This window comes from Brassica napus, chromosome A9 (assembly GCF_020379485.1).
Source record: "Brassica napus cultivar Da-Ae chromosome A9, Da-Ae, whole genome shotgun sequence".
NCBI classification, from domain to species: domain Eukaryota; kingdom Viridiplantae; phylum Streptophyta; class Magnoliopsida; order Brassicales; family Brassicaceae; genus Brassica; species Brassica napus.
This window is the reverse complement of record NC_063442.1, coordinates 3779138-3795874: the sequence shown is the minus strand read 5'-3', so window position 1 is coordinate 3795874 and position 16737 is coordinate 3779138. Positions and strand designations below refer to the sequence as shown.

Below are 16737 nucleotides of genomic sequence, written 5' to 3'. Positions count from 1 at the left end.
CATAATCTTAGAATCATATTTGGACCCTAGATTACAGGGCCACCAGGCCCATCACATACCTTCGTGGCTTCATAAACTCCCCCACCCCCACTATTGGTTAGATTTCTTATTGTTTGAGCATAATTAGTGAAAGTTCGGGTTTCTTATATTTCGTTAAGAACTCTCGTTAATCATGTTCTTAAAACTTCTTATATTTCGCTAAGAACTCCCATCACATACCTTTGTGGCTTCATACCGACTCTAACAAAATTGCACTTTACCTCCTTAAACTTGAGATTATATGTTGTATGTACATCACTAAAACGAATAATAATAAAGTATTTTAAAATTATTCCTCTGTGTGAAAATGGAAGTTCATTTGTTCCACATAGAAGTATTTAAGCTAGCAAGGTATGCAAATATATACACAAGACAATATACATCATTATCGAGATTGGTTTGTTACAGCCAATTTCAAATCCTAGCTTATAGTCCTCTTTACAATTTTGTTACAAAACTTTCCAAAGATTAAGAAGAAGTCTAGAAGCTGAGTCTTTTGATCGTTCTTTATCTGCAATATGCATGGAATTCACTTAGAAATCTATAGGTTTTGCAACTCCAATTCTTCGTCTTCACAAGATGAAACGAAACTTGGAAACGTCCCTTTTATGTCCCTACAATTACCAAGATTACTATCATCAACTCGACTGGTTCAATGCACAACCATACCGGTCGGTTCGGCTTAAGCTCGGGTTTGACTCAGGGGCGAAGCTAGGAGTTTTTTTTAATGGGTGCATAATTCATAATGGAAAAAAATGTGACATATGTGATGTCGAACCTTCATTGTCTAGGGGTGCACAATAAGAATTTAACCATTTAAGCTAGCTGGAAGATATGTAATTTACCTGCAAAATTGTAAATATTGACAAAAATATGGGTGCATGGGCACACATAAGTCCCTTACTGCCTTCGCCCAGTATTTATTATTTTACTTCGAGTTTGTGTACATATGATTAATGGGTAAGAAATTTTGTTTAATAAACTAGCTTATTACGTATAAGAAAATTATTGCAAGTAATACAAACTCACTTTAGATAAGGCAAAGTCATGTTCTTGATGAGCGACGGATTCATGGACACAAACTCTTTCCATTCATCTAGATCAATTTTCCCGTCCTTCTTGCGATCAGCTTCCATAAACGCCTACAAATATAACAACATCATCTCCTTAGAAATTCTTCATTACTAAGATTATTTTTTTCAATAACAAGTTGATATATAGTGACAGATAAAAAGAATTAACAATTAGGCCACGGTGTGAAGTCTATGACTACCTTATCCACCATTACTTCGATCAAATCTTCGGAAAGAACAAGTTCAGATTCGTGAAGAAGCGCGATTACCATCTCTTTCAACTATATATATATATATATATATAAGAACAACACGCAATGTTTTTGGGGATAGAAATGTAAGTTGAAATCTTGCGGGTTCAAGGAAAGTAACTGTAAATGGACTCACTTCTTCTCGTTCGATGAATCCAGTTTGCCTTAAGTCATACAAGTTGAAAGCAACTGAAAATTCATGACAACGTTCTTTGTCAGTTAACTTGATAAGAAAAGAAGAATAATAAGTACTAGACATAGAATGGATGCAAAGCAAGTAGTTGAAAGTGACATTTGATCTTTTCATGGACAGGTGCATTTGGATGGAAGACACCTAAAGACCTGACAAATTCACCAAATTCGATCACTCCATTTCGCTTCACATCAAATACATCAAATATCTGCGGATAAAATAGTATGTATAAACAAAATTTTATGTAATGAAAAAAAAAATCTTTCTGTAATGTAACTAGTTGTAGTTAATGAACGTTAATTACCCGATCAGCGAAAAGGTTCTTCTGGTTCCTATTTCTGAATAAAGCCAGCTGGAACTCTTCCTACAGCATCACACTATAAACTCTTAAGCCATATATACATAAAAGATCTCAAAAAGCAACAAGAAATAATGAAAGAAGCAACCTTATGAATAAGACCGTCGTCGATAATTGAGCTGCTTAGCTTCTTGAACAGTTCATACAAAGCCTCCACTTCTGCTACGGTAACTATTGTCCCTCACAATATCAGTAGAATAAAGTTTTGTCCAAAGTCTAGAACATGTTCTCGTAACATTTAAGAGTATGAAAGTAATAAGATCAAAAGTAAAATCTGACATGGCGTAACGGATGCAAGAAGGTCAGGATCCTCATATCCCGGTGGTCGTATTGCATTCTTCTTCTTTGACAGAGAGCAACCCATGCGAACACACCTTTGTTTAGTGGTTATTAGTTTTTGCTTTCACTCTACAACCAGAAACATAAAGACCTTGGTTTAGAAATGTTTTGTTTGTTCCTAGTAATTAATATGGTGAACTAAGTATATCCATCGGCCGTCCAAGAACAAACCAATTATAAGTTATAACCGAGTGTGTAATTAATAATCACCAATAGAAGTCGACGGCTATATGAACGATTATGTTATTGGTCTATAAATAAAACTATTACATCAGATGCAGTTGGCCAAGTTACACGTTAAATTAGAGATAGTTGTAGCTTTCTCGACAGCTATATTAAGCTCTCTCCAGACATCAATTCACGTTTAATATGCTAATTGAATAGTCAAAACTAGAACAAAACGACATTTTCGTATTTAATAATTTAGTAATTATTCCAATAAACACAAAAATAAAAACTACTATATAAATCATTTAGCCACGACAATGACGAATGAACAGGCGAATAGATAAGAGATAATTTTTCTCTCCTAGTTATCTTAGTCGTAATCACAGAGATAACTTATCAGAGTCTCCCTATGTATGATATATGCACATATATATAAGACAAAAATAGTCGACAAAAATAAATATATATATAAGAGAAAAATAAAACATGGTATACGATAAACTATTATTTGCTTTCAAAAAAAATAAAAATAAAATAAAACATTGAAAACAAATTTTAATCGATGTTGGTCCTCATATATATATATATATATATATATATATATATATGCATGAATCAGTCAATGGGTTATATAGTAGATAGGTCCAAGAATTGCTAAAATAAATAAAAAATAGTTTAATAAATAAAAGATTTTAAGAAACAAGCTGGATGTATTTTGATGTGTGTGGGTATTTTGGAAAATAACATATAGAAAGTTCAAAAGCAATAGTACAAAGTAATGTTTAGTGAAAATCACGAGTGACCGAGACAACAACTTGTTGCTTCGTTCAATAATTGTAGGCAGATGAATTACATGTGTCTTGTTAAAGAACTTAAAACGAATGGGGTCTACACTCATGTCCAGAGTATCACTCTGACTCGAGATACAATGTCAGGTGCGAAATATTGAGGACTTCATACATAATGATAAATTAGATTTTAACCCGCCCATGTGTGCAGATATTTTTTCATTTTATAAATGAATTTGATATTATTATAATTTTTAAAATATAAAATTTTATTTTAATATTATATATTATGTAATTCTACAATATTATTATTTATATTTATTATTCGGCGTTATTAATATATAGTGATTTGTTTAGTATATTTTACTTTATTATTAATTTTTATTACTTACTAATATATTTTTGAGTTAGATACAATAAAATAACAATATGAAATACTCAAATAAATAACCTCCTTCAAAATATGTGTTTTCTTTAATTTTTATATATAAATTTACTTTATAGTTTTAATATTATTTTAAAAATAAATATATATCCGCACGTCAAATCTTGTATGTATTATATTTCAGTTATTTTTACTATCGCTTTATGTTCACTACAAGAAAACATATTTTTTACGAGGGCAATATACGTTGTAACTTCGTCGTAAACGGGGTGTTACGACGAATGAACCGCGAAACACGTTTCGTCGTAAAACGCCCGTCGTAACCGACGTTTCGTCGTAAATGACTTGTTAAGTTTACGACGAAATATATTCCTCGTAAAGCGCAGGGCAGAGATTCGTCGTAAACGACACGTAAAATTTCGTGGTAAACTCCACGTAATGGATTCGATGTAAAGCACACGTAAACATTTTCGTTGTAACACCCTCGTAAATATTTCGATGTAAACTCCACGTAACATTTCGATGTAAAGACCACGTAAAATCTTCGATGTAAAAGACTCGTAATTATTTTCGACGGTAATCAGTTGTAAATGTTTACGTCGAGCCTACATCGACGTTTCGTTTTATAATATATTTTGAATATTATTTTTAACCTCAAATATATATATATATATAAATTTGAATTTATTAAAAATTCTGAATTTTAAATAATTTTAATTTTAAAACGAAATATGAAAATAAAAAACATTTATAAAAAAGCATTTAAAAGTCATAATATTTAAATTCATAATACAAACCGAAAATATTAAAAAAACTACATATCATCGAAGTAGTCGGTGGGGTTGCTCGGCTGTTGACGGGTTGGATCGGACTCTTGGGGATCTCGTACTGGCAACCCAAGAGCGGCTCGTCTCTGACTCAACATTCTCTGCATAACCGGGTTTCCCACGGCCATCACGTCTAGCAAATCCTCAAGAGAGTCTAAACGAACCTGCTGGCTATCCATTCGAGCTTTCATCTGAGAAGTCTCTTCATCCCGTCTCGAAGTGTATGACGAATTTAACTTCCGATGCAACCCAGTCAAACAAGGTTGTTTTCGCTGCTGATGACAACCGGAAGATGGGAACAGGAACGTTTCCATTGCTCTTGATATGTAACTCACTTCTTGAGCAAATATCAGGTAAGTCCATCCTTGACTTTTTGTTATCTTTTGTCTTCCCAGGGACGTTAAGTAATGTATTCATGATGTTCTCAAAAAAGTTCTTCTCGATATGCATGACATCCAGATTGTGGCGTAAGAGAAGATCCTTCCAATACGGTAGCTCCCAAAATATACTCTTCTTATGCCAATTGTGAGATACACCATACCCATCAGGCATATTTCCAGGAACATGCCAATTTCCTCCAACCTTAACTGTTTCCTGAGCTCCGTAATAATCAATGTCCGCTTCGATCTGCTGGCCGGTGAGATATGGAGGAGGACTGTCTCTGACAATTTTTTTGTGTCGAAACAATGTCTTGTTTCTTCTGTACGGATGGGCAAGTGGAAGAAACCGACGATGACAATCAAACCAACAACTCTTCCTACCATTCTTCAGTTGAAAAGCATCCGTGGATCCAAGACAATACGGACAAGATAATCTTCCATGTGTTGTCCAGCCAGACAACATCCCATAAGCAGGGAAATCACTTATCGTCCACATCAGAACTGCTCGCATCGTAAAATTGGTTTTCAAGGAACAATCGTACGTCCTCACCCCTTCTGACCACAATTGCTTTAGCTCTTCTATCAACGGTTGAAGAAAAACATCAAGAGACCGTTTTGGATGCTTCGGCCCTGGGATTAATATGGTCAAAAATAGAAATTCTTGTTCCATGCACATATCCGGCGGTAAATTATACGGCGTAAGAATGACTGGCCACAAAGAATATTGTCTACCAGACATTCCAAATGGACTAAATCCATCGGTGCATAACCCAAGATAGACATTCCGAATATTTGTAGCAAAATCTCCGTGTACCTTGTTGAAATGTTTCCACGCTCTTGCGTCTGATGGATGTGCAACCTCACCATCTCTCTGGACATGTTCGGCATGCCACCTCATCGACGCAGCAGTCCTCTCAGATTGATATAATCTTTTCAATCTGTCTGTAATTGGTAGGTACCACATCCTTTGGTACGGTACCCTATTCCTCCCACGGCCTTGCGGTTTGAATCGTGGTTTTTTGCAGAATCGACACTCTTCTAACTTGTCATCTTCCTTCCAGTAGATCATGCAGTTGTCGATGCAAACATCAATCATCTCCGAGGGTAACCCAAGACTATAAACCAATTTCTGAATCTCATAATAAGATTCAGCAGACACGTTGTCTTCTGGCAAATACTCTTTAAACAACTCCGCCCATGCATCCATGCAATTCTCAGGTAAATTATGATCCGTTTTAATATTCATCATCCTAGCTGCTAGAGACAATTTAGAGAGACCTTCTCTACAACCAGTGTAGATTGGTTGATTTGCAGCATCTAGCATTTCATAAAATCTTTTTGCATCCAAATTAGGTTCTTCTACATTTCCAGTTCCATCTGCTATTGTTGTAGTTGTTTCTAAAAATGCATCACTAATCATATCTTGAACCCTATCATGATCTACCATCTGCTCCTCTTGATGATAATTATATTCATTATGCACATGATTTGGTTCTTCATTATGATGAGCATCCTCAAAATTAGCATTACTACTACTAGCTTCATTTCCCCCATAACCCTCTCCATGTTGATACCAAATGTAATACTGTGGTGTAAATCCTCTGTTTACTAAATGATTCCATACAGTTTCACTACGTGCAAATTTCGAATTTTTACATTTTGAACAGGGGCAGAACATCTTACCGCTTTCCTGCGTGATCGGTGTACAGCCCGCCTGGTGCATGAATGTCTCTAGCCCGTTCAGAAATGCATTCGTCACTCTCCCGTCGGAATCTTTGTGCAAATACATCCAACTTCGTAACTCGTAAATACTACCGCCACCGACCATTTTCGAGACTATTTTTTTTTAAATTTTTTTTTTCCGTTTGTGTCTTGTGAGGAAGAGAGTTGTGTGTTGTGAGGAAGAGAGTTGTGGGAAATGACATATATATAGAGAAATTTTCGAGTTGGGTAGTTGAAATATAACAACGATTTTACAAGGGAAAGTTTACATGGATTTTACATAGTTTTTGTACAACGACTTTACAACGAAACTCGATAAGTTTTTCACCTAAATATAACGGTAACATGATTCGTTGTAATATCGATGTAAAATTTAATTTTCGACGTACTTACGTCGTAATATTACATGGCGTTTACGACGAAATTTGGTTTCGTCGTAATTGCGTTGTTACCCCACCAATTACTATTTCTAAAACAACGATAAGGAACCTGTGTCGTTCGTCTGTCTGCCAATTCAGTGGAACGACAAGGAGAAAGTGGACGGAAGTGCAGCTGGTTTGTACTTGAGAGGAACCTTTGACGATGGTCGGAGGTTTCACTCAAGTATAAACCAACTTCACTTCCCTCCATTTTCTCCTTATCGCTCTACTGAATTGGCAGACAGACGAATGACTCATGTTCGTTATCGTTATCTTTGAAATAGTAATTGGTGGTTCGAGAAGAAGAGAGTTGTGTGTTGTGAGGAAGAGAGTTGTGTGTTGTGAGGAAGAGAGTTGTGGGAAATGACATATATATAGAGAAATATGGTAAGTTTTACATGGATTTTACATGGAAAATTTACAACGTGTTTACAACGAACTTAGGTAAGTTAAAGCACTTTCAATACACGTTTTCACCTTTATGTAACGGTAACATGATTCGTTGTAATGTCGATGTAACGTTTACAACTATTTTGCATTCCACGTACTTTCGTCGTAAACTTACATTAACTTTACGACGAATACATTTCGTCGTAAATTACCATCGAGTTTACGACGAAGTCATGTCGCGTCGTAATTGCGTTGTAAAGCTTATGTAAATTTACGAGGAAATAATTTCCTCGTAAAATGCCGTTGTTACTGCTACGTTTTCTTGTAGTGGTTCTCTTTTAAAAAGTAGATGAGTAACATGGTTGTAGTCTGATGCAGTTATCACCAACTATACATAAGTATAAGTCTATCAATGTTAATAAGTTAGTCTGATGTCGATTATGAATAAGACTTACTCTTTTGAGGGAGTTTAAAATTAGTTGAAGAAGTATAAGTTTATCAATGGATGCTGAGCTGATTAACAATAATTGAAAAAAGTTTGAAACCTAGACAAATGCAAAACATATGTCAAGAAGAACATAAATCGATAGCTCCAACAAATGAGATATGGCAAGTATAGTTCTAAATTATGAATCTTACTTTAAAGTATTGATGCTTTAATATAGGGTAACAATTATTAGCAAATATTAAGGTATCTATTTAATATTCGTAGATTAAGGATATGTAGAAATAATATAAATGCTAATTAACAGATAAGTCCTAACATTTTTAATAGGTCCAAAAAAAATTATGTCAAGGTAATTTTTAAATAGGATTTTGTTTTAATAGATTAGATACATCTTCATAGTCAATACAATATACATATGTAAACCGAGTTCCGAGTATAGAGACAGTGTGCTTTATCTACTTGTTTACTTTTCTAAATGTAATGACAAAACGGTACAATATTCTGTTGCTTATTCAAACCGGCAAAGAAAGATGACTTTTGCCTATTGTTTAATAATATCTAGATTTTTCAGTAACTAAACCCTCGACTAAAGATTAATCGTAAAAAATTCTCAACTAAAAATTATGTGAAATAAATCCTCAACTTTAATTCTGTTAACATATGTTACCCTTCGTTTAAAAAATCGTGACGGAAAATGACATACATTAATGGTTTATAAGTTGAGGGTTTATAATGTTGAAAACTTAGTTAAGGGATTTTTTTTACGATTCAAAAATAGTTGAAGAGTTTTATCACTAAAAGTCATTAAATCGTCTAAAAACTTTATTATCATTTATACATTGTTTTATATTGATATAAGCCTTTAAAACTAATTTATAAATTTTGATATATTACTTTATAACTGATTTATAAAGCTTCACAAATATTTTAATACTTTTACATATGATTTATATGGTTTCACAGTAATTTTATAAGTTCTTACAATTTCTGCTACTTGTTAAAATAAAATAATCTAACATTCTTCGTGATTCTACTTAAACATAAAGTAATACAATAAATCAAGAATAATATATCAAATATATTATTTTATTGATCAAGAAAACAAAAATGTAACGTATTTGTTCAGAAATCAATGAGAATAAAAATAATCATGCATTATTTTAGGAGGATAGGGGAAAGTATGAGCCGGAGGACAGAAATCATGAAAATAGAAAAAAATGCGTCATACTCTAAATAGAAAGATTGACTTCATAGATGAATTATCCTCGACACTACTTAAAACTTGATATAACTTAGAAACTTTAAATTATTTGATATTTGACAATGATGACATAAACACACAAATTTTCTTATATCACTATTGCCAAATATCAAATTATTTAATATTTTGAAGTTATATTAAGTTGTAAGTATTACTAAAAATTATTAATTTAGGATGTATAAATTAATGTATTAAAATTTATAAATTAGCTTTAAAGGCTTATATCAATATAAAACAATGTATAAATGATAATAAATTTTTAAACCATTTAATGACTTTTAGTGATAAAACTCCTCAACTATTTTTAAATCGTAAAAAAAATCTCAACTAAGTTTTCAACATTATAAACCCTCAAACCGTTAACGTATGTCACCCTCCGTCACGGTTTTTCAAACGGAGGGTAACATATGTTAACGAAATTAAAGTTGAGAGTTTATTTTTTAGTTGAGGGTTTATTTTACGATTAATTTTTATTTGAGGGGTTTAGTTACTAAAAACCCTAATATCTACAACTATTTAAATAGTAAATGAATTACAACTTGTGGGTATTGACTTAATTTATTTGTTATATACAAATATTTATTTTCACTCAATGCAAAATGAATGGTCTTTAAAGAACTCATTAAACACACACCAACCCCCCAATTCGATTGAAGCTCGATACTAGATCAAACCGAGCTAGACCGCATACTCTGCCTCCATTTTATTTTAAAATATTAAACCAGGCTGAATTTGATCCAATTCGCAATCTTCTTAAAATATATAAAACCAATTTAACTTTTATAGAGCCAAACTAAAACCGAAGCAAAATAGTTTTGTTACGGTTTTTCCTTTTTACATTTAATCAAATATTAGTAAATCTTATACAACGAGGTTCCTTGAGAACTTGATCCCTATGAATAAAATGTGATTATGTGAAGTAAATATTATTCGACTTGTTTGAGCTATAACATGATTTTAACCTTATATAACGACGTTCCTTGTACTCTTTAACTTTGTTCCTTAAGATGTACTGTTTTTTTTGTTGCTATGAGGATTAGGTGGCGGGTCGGACGATCTTGGAGGACGTGGATGCGGGTCCTCATAGTCCATTTCAAGATCGACCCTTCCTTTATTCGTCACAACCTAATCAAATCAACATATATAGTTTTTACTATTACTAGAATCAACTCCAGCCTCCCCCAAATACTGTATATTTAATGTTAAATAAAAATGATTTAAAACGACCATATATCTAGTTCAAATAGTGTTAATAAAAACTCTATTATCTAAATTATCTTATATATCTTTTGGGTAAACTGTTAAATGATATCTTCTATTGGCAATCTGGTATAGCTATAAGTAATAAAAAAATTCAAAAAAAAGAGAGAGAGGAAACGACTTAAAAATGGTACAAATGGGGCACTACTATAAAAAAACAGCCTTCTAATGCCTTTTAGAATTAACTTTATTGATAGATTATATAGTTTTGGCTTTGATTTGTATTTGTAATTGATATATATATATCCTATAGTCTTGTGGTTTTTGATAAACCTCGTAGTGGCTGTCACCCAGATGTGAAGTCTCAACGAGCCCTAACAAATTATAAAGCATGTTAGCATGTGTATCATCAAAAGTGTCTGAGATTGCATGTATATTTATTTACACAAAACTACCGTATAGATATAGTTTTGTAAGGAAAACCTTAATAGATAAGTGAGATACATGAAATGTGAAATAATGCATTAGTTAGAACACTGCTATAGTTGATTTGTACCTGATGAAAACATTGGGAGAAGGAGCAAGAACGATAGGATCACCAGCTTCATCGTTTAGTCAGATTCTATAACTTTTATTTCAGCGTTCAGATTATATAACGCCACTTGACTTTGAATACCATATATTATATATATGCAGATACTAGTCATAATTATGAAGGTAACGGATTCAACAATGAATACATTTACAGAATGAATCGATGACAAGTGGCCTATCATATGGTCAAAGTGATTATCACTAATTAACTAGCATTTAATACAAAATCTAATCCGTTATTTATTAAAAAAAAAATTTAGTATTTATCTTTTTCCTTTATTTTTACTTTTTATTAATACATTCTAAAAAGTTTTTTTATTAATATAGCTACGATATTATTTAGTTTAAAAATACATAATATCATTATCTTCTTAAATTAGTTGAGAACACATATGTTCTAGCCGAAAACAAAGAATAAAGAATTTTTTTTTGAACTTTTATAAATCATATCATAAACTGAATACAAATCTAAGCATAAGAAACATATTTATATAAAAACTAAATAACTTTAATATTATTAAAAACCTAAAGATAAATCCTATTATTAAGATAAATACCTAAATAAATAATAAACTAAATAATTATGATATTTCTTTCTGCATCAACTTGGGAGACAAATTTTTTTAAATTATTGTTTACAATAATAACTGAAAATGTGACTCAAATATATGGTGCTAGAAACGATAGCTGAATTTTGTTAAGTGTGATTATTCTAATAGTACTTGGTATTTTTATGATTTGAACCATAACTCGAATATTTCTGCAAATTACATTGTGTATTTTCATACAAATTCAGCCTGATATTGACAATCTCCATAGCCTGCAGAAATTAAGTATAAAAATTAAAAAATCATTAAAAATATATATAACTAGTTTACTAATTCTATCAAAATTTAGAAAACATACTGGGATCAATTGAAGTTATCTCTCCAGTCTTATCGAAATCGCAGTCGAACTCGTGTCTCCCCATTGTCTGGTAGAACAAGTTCATGGCGTACGCTGAATGGGCTTCCACTGTGTTGGGGAGAAAACAAGGCCCATCTTCGATAATGGGCTCACAGTCTAAGCCCAATCCACATACGTAATCTATGTTCCTCTGTAAAGCCTCTGTCTCTGCGCCGGACTTTGTAACGCACCACCGCTTCCCCGAAGATCCTCCGACCGGTGATCGCCGGTTATTCTCCGGTGGATCCGAGGCTCTAACCTGTCAATTTCCAAAACCAAACTCGTAAACACAAAATACAGTTTTTCGAAACACAGCGAAACGCGGCGGCGATTACCGTCGGCCGGAGGATTCCAATGTCGTAAACCGGTGTTAAATCGGACCGGAAAAGACCGAAATTACGCTCGCTAACCGGTCCCGGTTTGAGATTTTCATTGAATAGCGCGAAAATGTACGTCTCGAAAGTCCGGTTAGGCATCAGCGGCGTTCCGGTACCGGAGTTTACACGGTCCATCACTTTCCTGTTAAACTCGGCCGCGGTGGCGACGTCGACGCCGATCTGATCTTTATCTCCCTTAGACGGCCATCCGATTTCTCCCACGACGATGGCGACGTCGGAGAAGCCAAGTCGTTCCATGGCGGAGTAGACGGAGTCAAGCTGAGCGTCGAACATGTTCGTGTAATGAAGCTTCGTGTCTTGATCGAACAAGCCTGGGTTAGGTCTAAACAGAGCGAAGTCGAGAGTCTCGGGTGAGTACCCGAAGAACGGGTAAGGATTCACGACGAAGGGTGAGGCAATAGTACGGAGGAAGCTGAGGAGAGGCTTTAGGACATGCGTGTCGTAGCCTTGTCGGAACCTAGCGGAAGACGGAGGGGTGGTGTGAGAGAGGATTCCTAAGGAATGCGGCGTGGAGATTTGGATACGACGGTGGAGGGAGGAGGAGACGAGGGCGGTGTGGAGTGATTGCATCGCCGGGACAAGGTTTCTGATGAGGAGGTGGTTGGCGGTGGAGATGACTTCGTTTCCGACGAGGATGCGGATGATGTTGGTGGAGGGGAAGTGGGGTTGGATGTGGTCGGAGATCCATCGTTGGGCGAAGGAGAGGTTGGTGAGGTGTGGGATTTGGTCGTTGGAGATGGTGACGGTGACGGCAACACCGGTGTGAGCGAAGGCTTGGAGAATTTGGGGATCGGCGTTGAAGAGGCGGATGCGGTTGATGACGGTGGAATGGAGGAGGAACTCGGCAACTTGACGCGGCGGAGGGAGGTTGTTCGCGAGTGTGCCGTAGTTTACACCAATGCTCGCGTCAGCTCCTGACCCTGACCAATAATGTTTGCTAATCGTTATTCAAATATGAACATAAGTATATATATTGTTCCCTCTCAAAAAAAAAAATCTCTCTAGAAAGCTATTTCTTTTTATACTTTTGGTTACTCTCGATTCGATAATTATTAAAAAGAAACAAGATGATTGACTGAAAAATACCTGTTGAAAGGATGATAAGAAATGCAACCATAGTAATTATATTAGCAGGATAAATGAACACGGAACAGGAGGAAGATAGTCGCATGTAATTCATGGTTAAGAGTTTTAAGTAATCAAAAATCAAGAATGGAGGAAGAGGGATAAAGATCCAAGAGTTTGGTATTTGTCAATATTCACTTATTCACCAAACTAAATATGCTTTGCTTTTTCTTTGGGAGATTGTCAGAAGAAGTAGAATCGAGTCAGTTTGGAACAAAAATATAAAAAACGTTTGGAAAATGTTAATTCAATATATTTTCTAATACCAATCTATTATGTACCAAAAATATTGTAATGGACAGAAAACCATTGGCATTTAGTTATTTACATGAAAACAGGCCTCAGTTACATTTCCCTATATATATTATTACTACAAAAAGACAAGTAATATATTACAATAGACACCACTAATTTTTTTGAAACTTACAATTTTTCATAAAATCATACATTGAAAAAGTAAAAAAATATATCTTTTTGGAACAATTTTTTTTTTCAAAACATACATTTTTTAAGAACGAATGGAGTATAATATTAATAATTTTACGACCAAAAGAGAGAAATATGAGTTGCTCAATCTTTTTCTCGTTCCCCTACCTCTGAAGTAATTCCAAACCTTCAGCTCCGGCTACGTCCGACCACGTGAGACCTAGCTACAAACCACCGGGTCAAAAGTGGGCTAACGTGGTAAGCCCAATCTCAGCCCCATACAAAACTCATAACTTCACCACGTGTAAAAATCAGACTGGTTTTACCACACTACACCTGGTAGAGGAGTATGCAAGCTGAGTGTTCATATAACACTATTCTTTTGATGTACCCTCAAATGTTCCAACAACTGTTCTTTTTGGTACCAAACTTAATAGTTATATATTGGATGATACATTGTTTAAATTTAGAAAAATATCTTTTGTTCTGTTGTAGAAACCACTAACTAGGTTGCATTGCATTCAACCCCCTCTTATTCTCTTTTTTTATTATTACAACACAGCCTCTCTCTCAGAAAACCAAACAGAGAGAACCAGTCCCAACAAACCAAAAAGCAAACCGGACTAGTCCACTTACACTGCCAAGTTTCAAAAAAACCGGTCATCACAGCTTGGAACAAGCCGGTTTATCAAGAAACCAAACAAGCTCCTCCTCAGCAGAAACACAACCCGCAGGTACATCCCCAGTCTTCTTCAAAGCCGCCTCCACTGCTTCAGCCTTCCCAGAACCGCAAACCACTAAAGCTACATGCGCAGAGGAGTTAATAACCGGAAACGTGAAGGTGATTCTCTCAGAAGGCGGCTTCGGAGAGTCAGTAACAAACCCCACCCATCTCTTCTCCTCACCACACAGACCATGCCCTGGGAACAGTGACGCCACATGACCATCAGGTCCCATACCAAGAAGCATGAGATCAAACTTCGGAAAGCCGGTTGATTCAGACACGCGGATGACACCGGTCTGAACTAAATGCTTGAGACACGTCTCGTAATCCTCCGCTGCTGCCTCGGCCGAGAGAGAATCATTGATTGCGTATACGTTTCCAGGAGGAATGGGAACCTTGGAGAGGAAGGCATCGTAAGCAAGTTTGTAGTTGCTGTCTTCATGATGCTTAGGGACAACTCTCTCGTCCACCCAGAAAAAATGCCACCTTGACCAATCTATTGAACCAACCTCTACTAGCTTCCTGAGATTCCGACAGCATTTAACATTAAAGCCATGTTCTTGATTAGACATAACATCCTTAAAGATCGAGACTTTACAACCCTTACCGGAGAGATTTGATTAAGGAACCGCCGGAGACAACGACGGTGAAAGCTCCTTTCTCCTTACAGTACTTGTCGGAGAGATCTGCTGTGTATTTGGCTAACTCAACCGCTAAGTTCTCCTCTGTGTCAAAGATCTCGACTTTCTTCTTCTCTTCTTTACCTTTTTCTGTAGACATGCTCTTCACTTCTGATAACTTTCTCCGACTATTGAGATTGGTTATTCAAGCAGATATTGAGATTGAGACAAACAGCAATCAATTGGATGAGAATATTACCAGGAAATGGGAATTCAATCTTCTTCTGGACAACGCCATGGTCTCCATTTGGCCAACTCATCAACTTTGTTGGTCATAATGGACCGAGACAGTATGGTATTCCCCTCTCTTCATCTCTAGCTTCGCTGTGGGTTGGAGAAACTTGGGATATAGGTCCGGCAAGATCTCAGGAGATGGAGCAAGTCCAGATTTTTCTATCAACTGTATCTCTCTCAGAACATGAGGACATGCCGGAATGGAGCAGACTGGGTACCACTCCTGCAACCAACAACAAATTCGTGTCAGCTAAAGTCTACAACTACATAAGGGAATCAAAGCCTTTGGTTCCGTGGCATCATGTGGTTTGGCTGAAAAAAGGAATTCCAAAGTGTAAGACACTTACTTGGATGTTTGTACTCAATAGGTGCCCCACTCGTGATAGGTTACTGTCTTGGGGATTGCAGACGGATCCTCTCTGTCTTCTGTGTAACCTACTTCCAGAGAGCAGAAATCACATTTATTTCTGTTGCTCCTTCTCCTCTGGAATTTGGAGAAACCTTGCTGCGAAACTTCAGTTTGCCATTATCTCAGACGATTGGGATGATACTTTGCAAGGTCTGATCCGTTACACTGGTGATAACCGGTTGCGCTATCTCACAATCCTATCCTGGCAAACGCTGATTCATGAACTATGGCGTGAGCGCAACAATAGGCTCCACCGATCTCACTTCAAGTCGCAGGAAGCTATATTCTCAACCATCTCCTCCACCGTCAAAAACCGTATCTCATCGCTCCGTGAAACTGACCCAATGGAATCGAGTGCCTGCATGCAACTCTGGTTCTCTCTACCGTGAGACCTTTCGATTACTTCATTGAGGAAGACAACGAATATTTTGATTCTGGGCTTTATTTCTTCTACTGCAAAAGCTCCTAAGCCCATGTTTTCCTTTGGGCTACTCTCTCTCGAGACCAAGAACCATGTGGGGCTCAGAATGAATTTACTAACTTTATCCACTAGAGCATTGTAATATTCTCACATTATGTATGCTTTTGCCTCCTTTATAATATATGCACCAAATTTTAGCAAAAAAAAAAAAAAAAAAAAAAACTTTCTCCGACTATTAGTTAATCTCCCGATCGATGAAACCGATAAAGACGCAGTAAAAGGAGAAGAACAAGACAGTTTCTTTGGTGATAGAGGATCTGATCGAGGTGGAAGTTTAGTGGGTAATGAAGAGAAGAGAATCTGACGAAGGAAACAAGAAGAAGCCATGAAAAGGTGGGAGCTTTGCTTCTTTATAGGCAAAGTGGGCAGCTTTGACTTATAGCCGACCAAACACATCTATGTTTCAGAGGTGTGTTCTCCAACTTGGACCGAACCGGTTGGTTTATATTGATAAACCGAGTATATGCTTAACTATATCTA

General features: G+C 35.7%; 4 protein-coding genes across 5 annotated transcripts; all 4 read right to left on the bottom strand.

Moving 5' to 3' along the window:
• Nucleotides 1-76: 76 nt before the first annotated feature.
• On the bottom strand, nucleotides 77-3257 carry LOC106364069 (calcineurin B-like protein 4). The gene is made up of 8 exons (XM_013803712.3): nucleotides 2194-3257; nucleotides 2003-2085; nucleotides 1861-1920; nucleotides 1656-1764; nucleotides 1500-1552; nucleotides 1313-1393; nucleotides 1069-1181; nucleotides 77-653 (listed from the first exon to the last, which is right to left on the bottom strand). The coding sequence occupies exons 1-8, from the start codon at nucleotides 2276-2278 to the stop codon at nucleotides 581-583; spliced, it is 657 nt and encodes a 218-aa protein (XP_013659166.1). The 5' UTR covers nucleotides 2279-3257; the 3' UTR covers nucleotides 77-580.
• A 6534-nt stretch (nucleotides 3258-9791) lies between these two features.
• LOC106362677 lies at nucleotides 9792-10948 on the bottom strand. The gene is given in 3 exon segments (XM_048740207.1): nucleotides 9792-10166; nucleotides 10575-10615; nucleotides 10798-10948. Coding segments are annotated over 3 exon segments (315 nt in total). The 3' UTR covers nucleotides 9792-10043.
• Nucleotides 10949-11406: 458 nt separating this feature from the next.
• LOC106366011 (glucan endo-1,3-beta-glucosidase-like) lies at nucleotides 11407-13957 on the bottom strand. Its single transcript, XM_013805545.3, has 4 exons — nucleotides 13265-13957; nucleotides 12116-13098; nucleotides 11742-12039; nucleotides 11407-11655 (listed from the first exon to the last, which is right to left on the bottom strand). Exons 1-4 carry the CDS (start codon nucleotides 13356-13358, stop codon nucleotides 11618-11620), a joined length of 1413 nt encoding a protein of 470 aa, XP_013660999.3. The 5' UTR covers nucleotides 13359-13957; the 3' UTR covers nucleotides 11407-11617.
• A 187-nt stretch (nucleotides 13958-14144) lies between these two features.
• LOC106366012 (6-phosphogluconolactonase 3, chloroplastic-like) lies at nucleotides 14145-16670 on the bottom strand. 2 transcript variants are annotated; one of them, XM_022717274.2, is made up of 3 exons: nucleotides 16420-16670; nucleotides 15061-15251; nucleotides 14145-14975 (listed from the first exon to the last, which is right to left on the bottom strand). In XM_022717274.2, exons 1-3 carry the CDS (start codon nucleotides 16651-16653, stop codon nucleotides 14393-14395), a joined length of 1008 nt encoding a protein of 335 aa, XP_022572995.1. In that variant the 5' UTR covers nucleotides 16654-16670; the 3' UTR covers nucleotides 14145-14392. The 2 variants fall into 2 exon arrangements, with proteins under 2 accessions (XP_022572995.1, XP_048595376.1); XM_048739419.1 differs by having other exon boundaries at nucleotides 15061-15590; nucleotides 15715-16581.
• Between the last annotated feature and the right edge of the window lie 67 nt (nucleotides 16671-16737).

Coding starts and splice junctions, on each gene's coding strand:
- LOC106364069 (XM_013803712.3), bottom strand. CDS start 2,278: ATGGGTTGCTCTCTGTCAAAGAAGAAGAATGCAATACGACCACCGGGA. Junction 1,394..1,499: donor GATTCATCGAACGAGAAGAA/GTGAGTCCATTT, acceptor ATATATATATAG/TTGAAAGAGATGGTAATCGC. Junction 654..1,068: donor ATGACTTTGCCTTATCTAAA/GTGAGTTTGTAT, acceptor TGGTAATTGTAG/GGACATAAAAGGGACGTTTC.
- LOC106366011 (XM_013805545.3), bottom strand. CDS start 13,358: ATGAATTACATGCGACTATCTTCCTCCTGTTCCGTGTTCATTTATCCT. Junction 13,099..13,264: donor TCTTATCATCCTTTCAACAG/GTATTTTTCAGT, acceptor ATTATTGGTCAG/GGTCAGGAGCTGACGCGAGC. Junction 12,040..12,115: donor TTGGAATCCTCCGGCCGACG/GTAATCGCCGCC, acceptor GGAAATTGACAG/GTTAGAGCCTCGGATCCACC.
- LOC106366012 (XM_022717274.2), bottom strand. CDS start 16,653: ATGTGTTTGGTCGGCTATAAGTCAAAGCTGCCCACTTTGCCTATAAAG. Junction 15,252..16,419: donor TAACTAATAGTCGGAGAAAG/TTTTTTTTTTTT, acceptor AGTCGGAGAAAG/TTATCAGAAGTGAAGAGCAT. Junction 14,976..15,060: donor TCCTTAATCAAATCTCTCCG/GTAAGGGTTGTA, acceptor TCGGAATCTCAG/GAAGCTAGTAGAGGTTGGTT.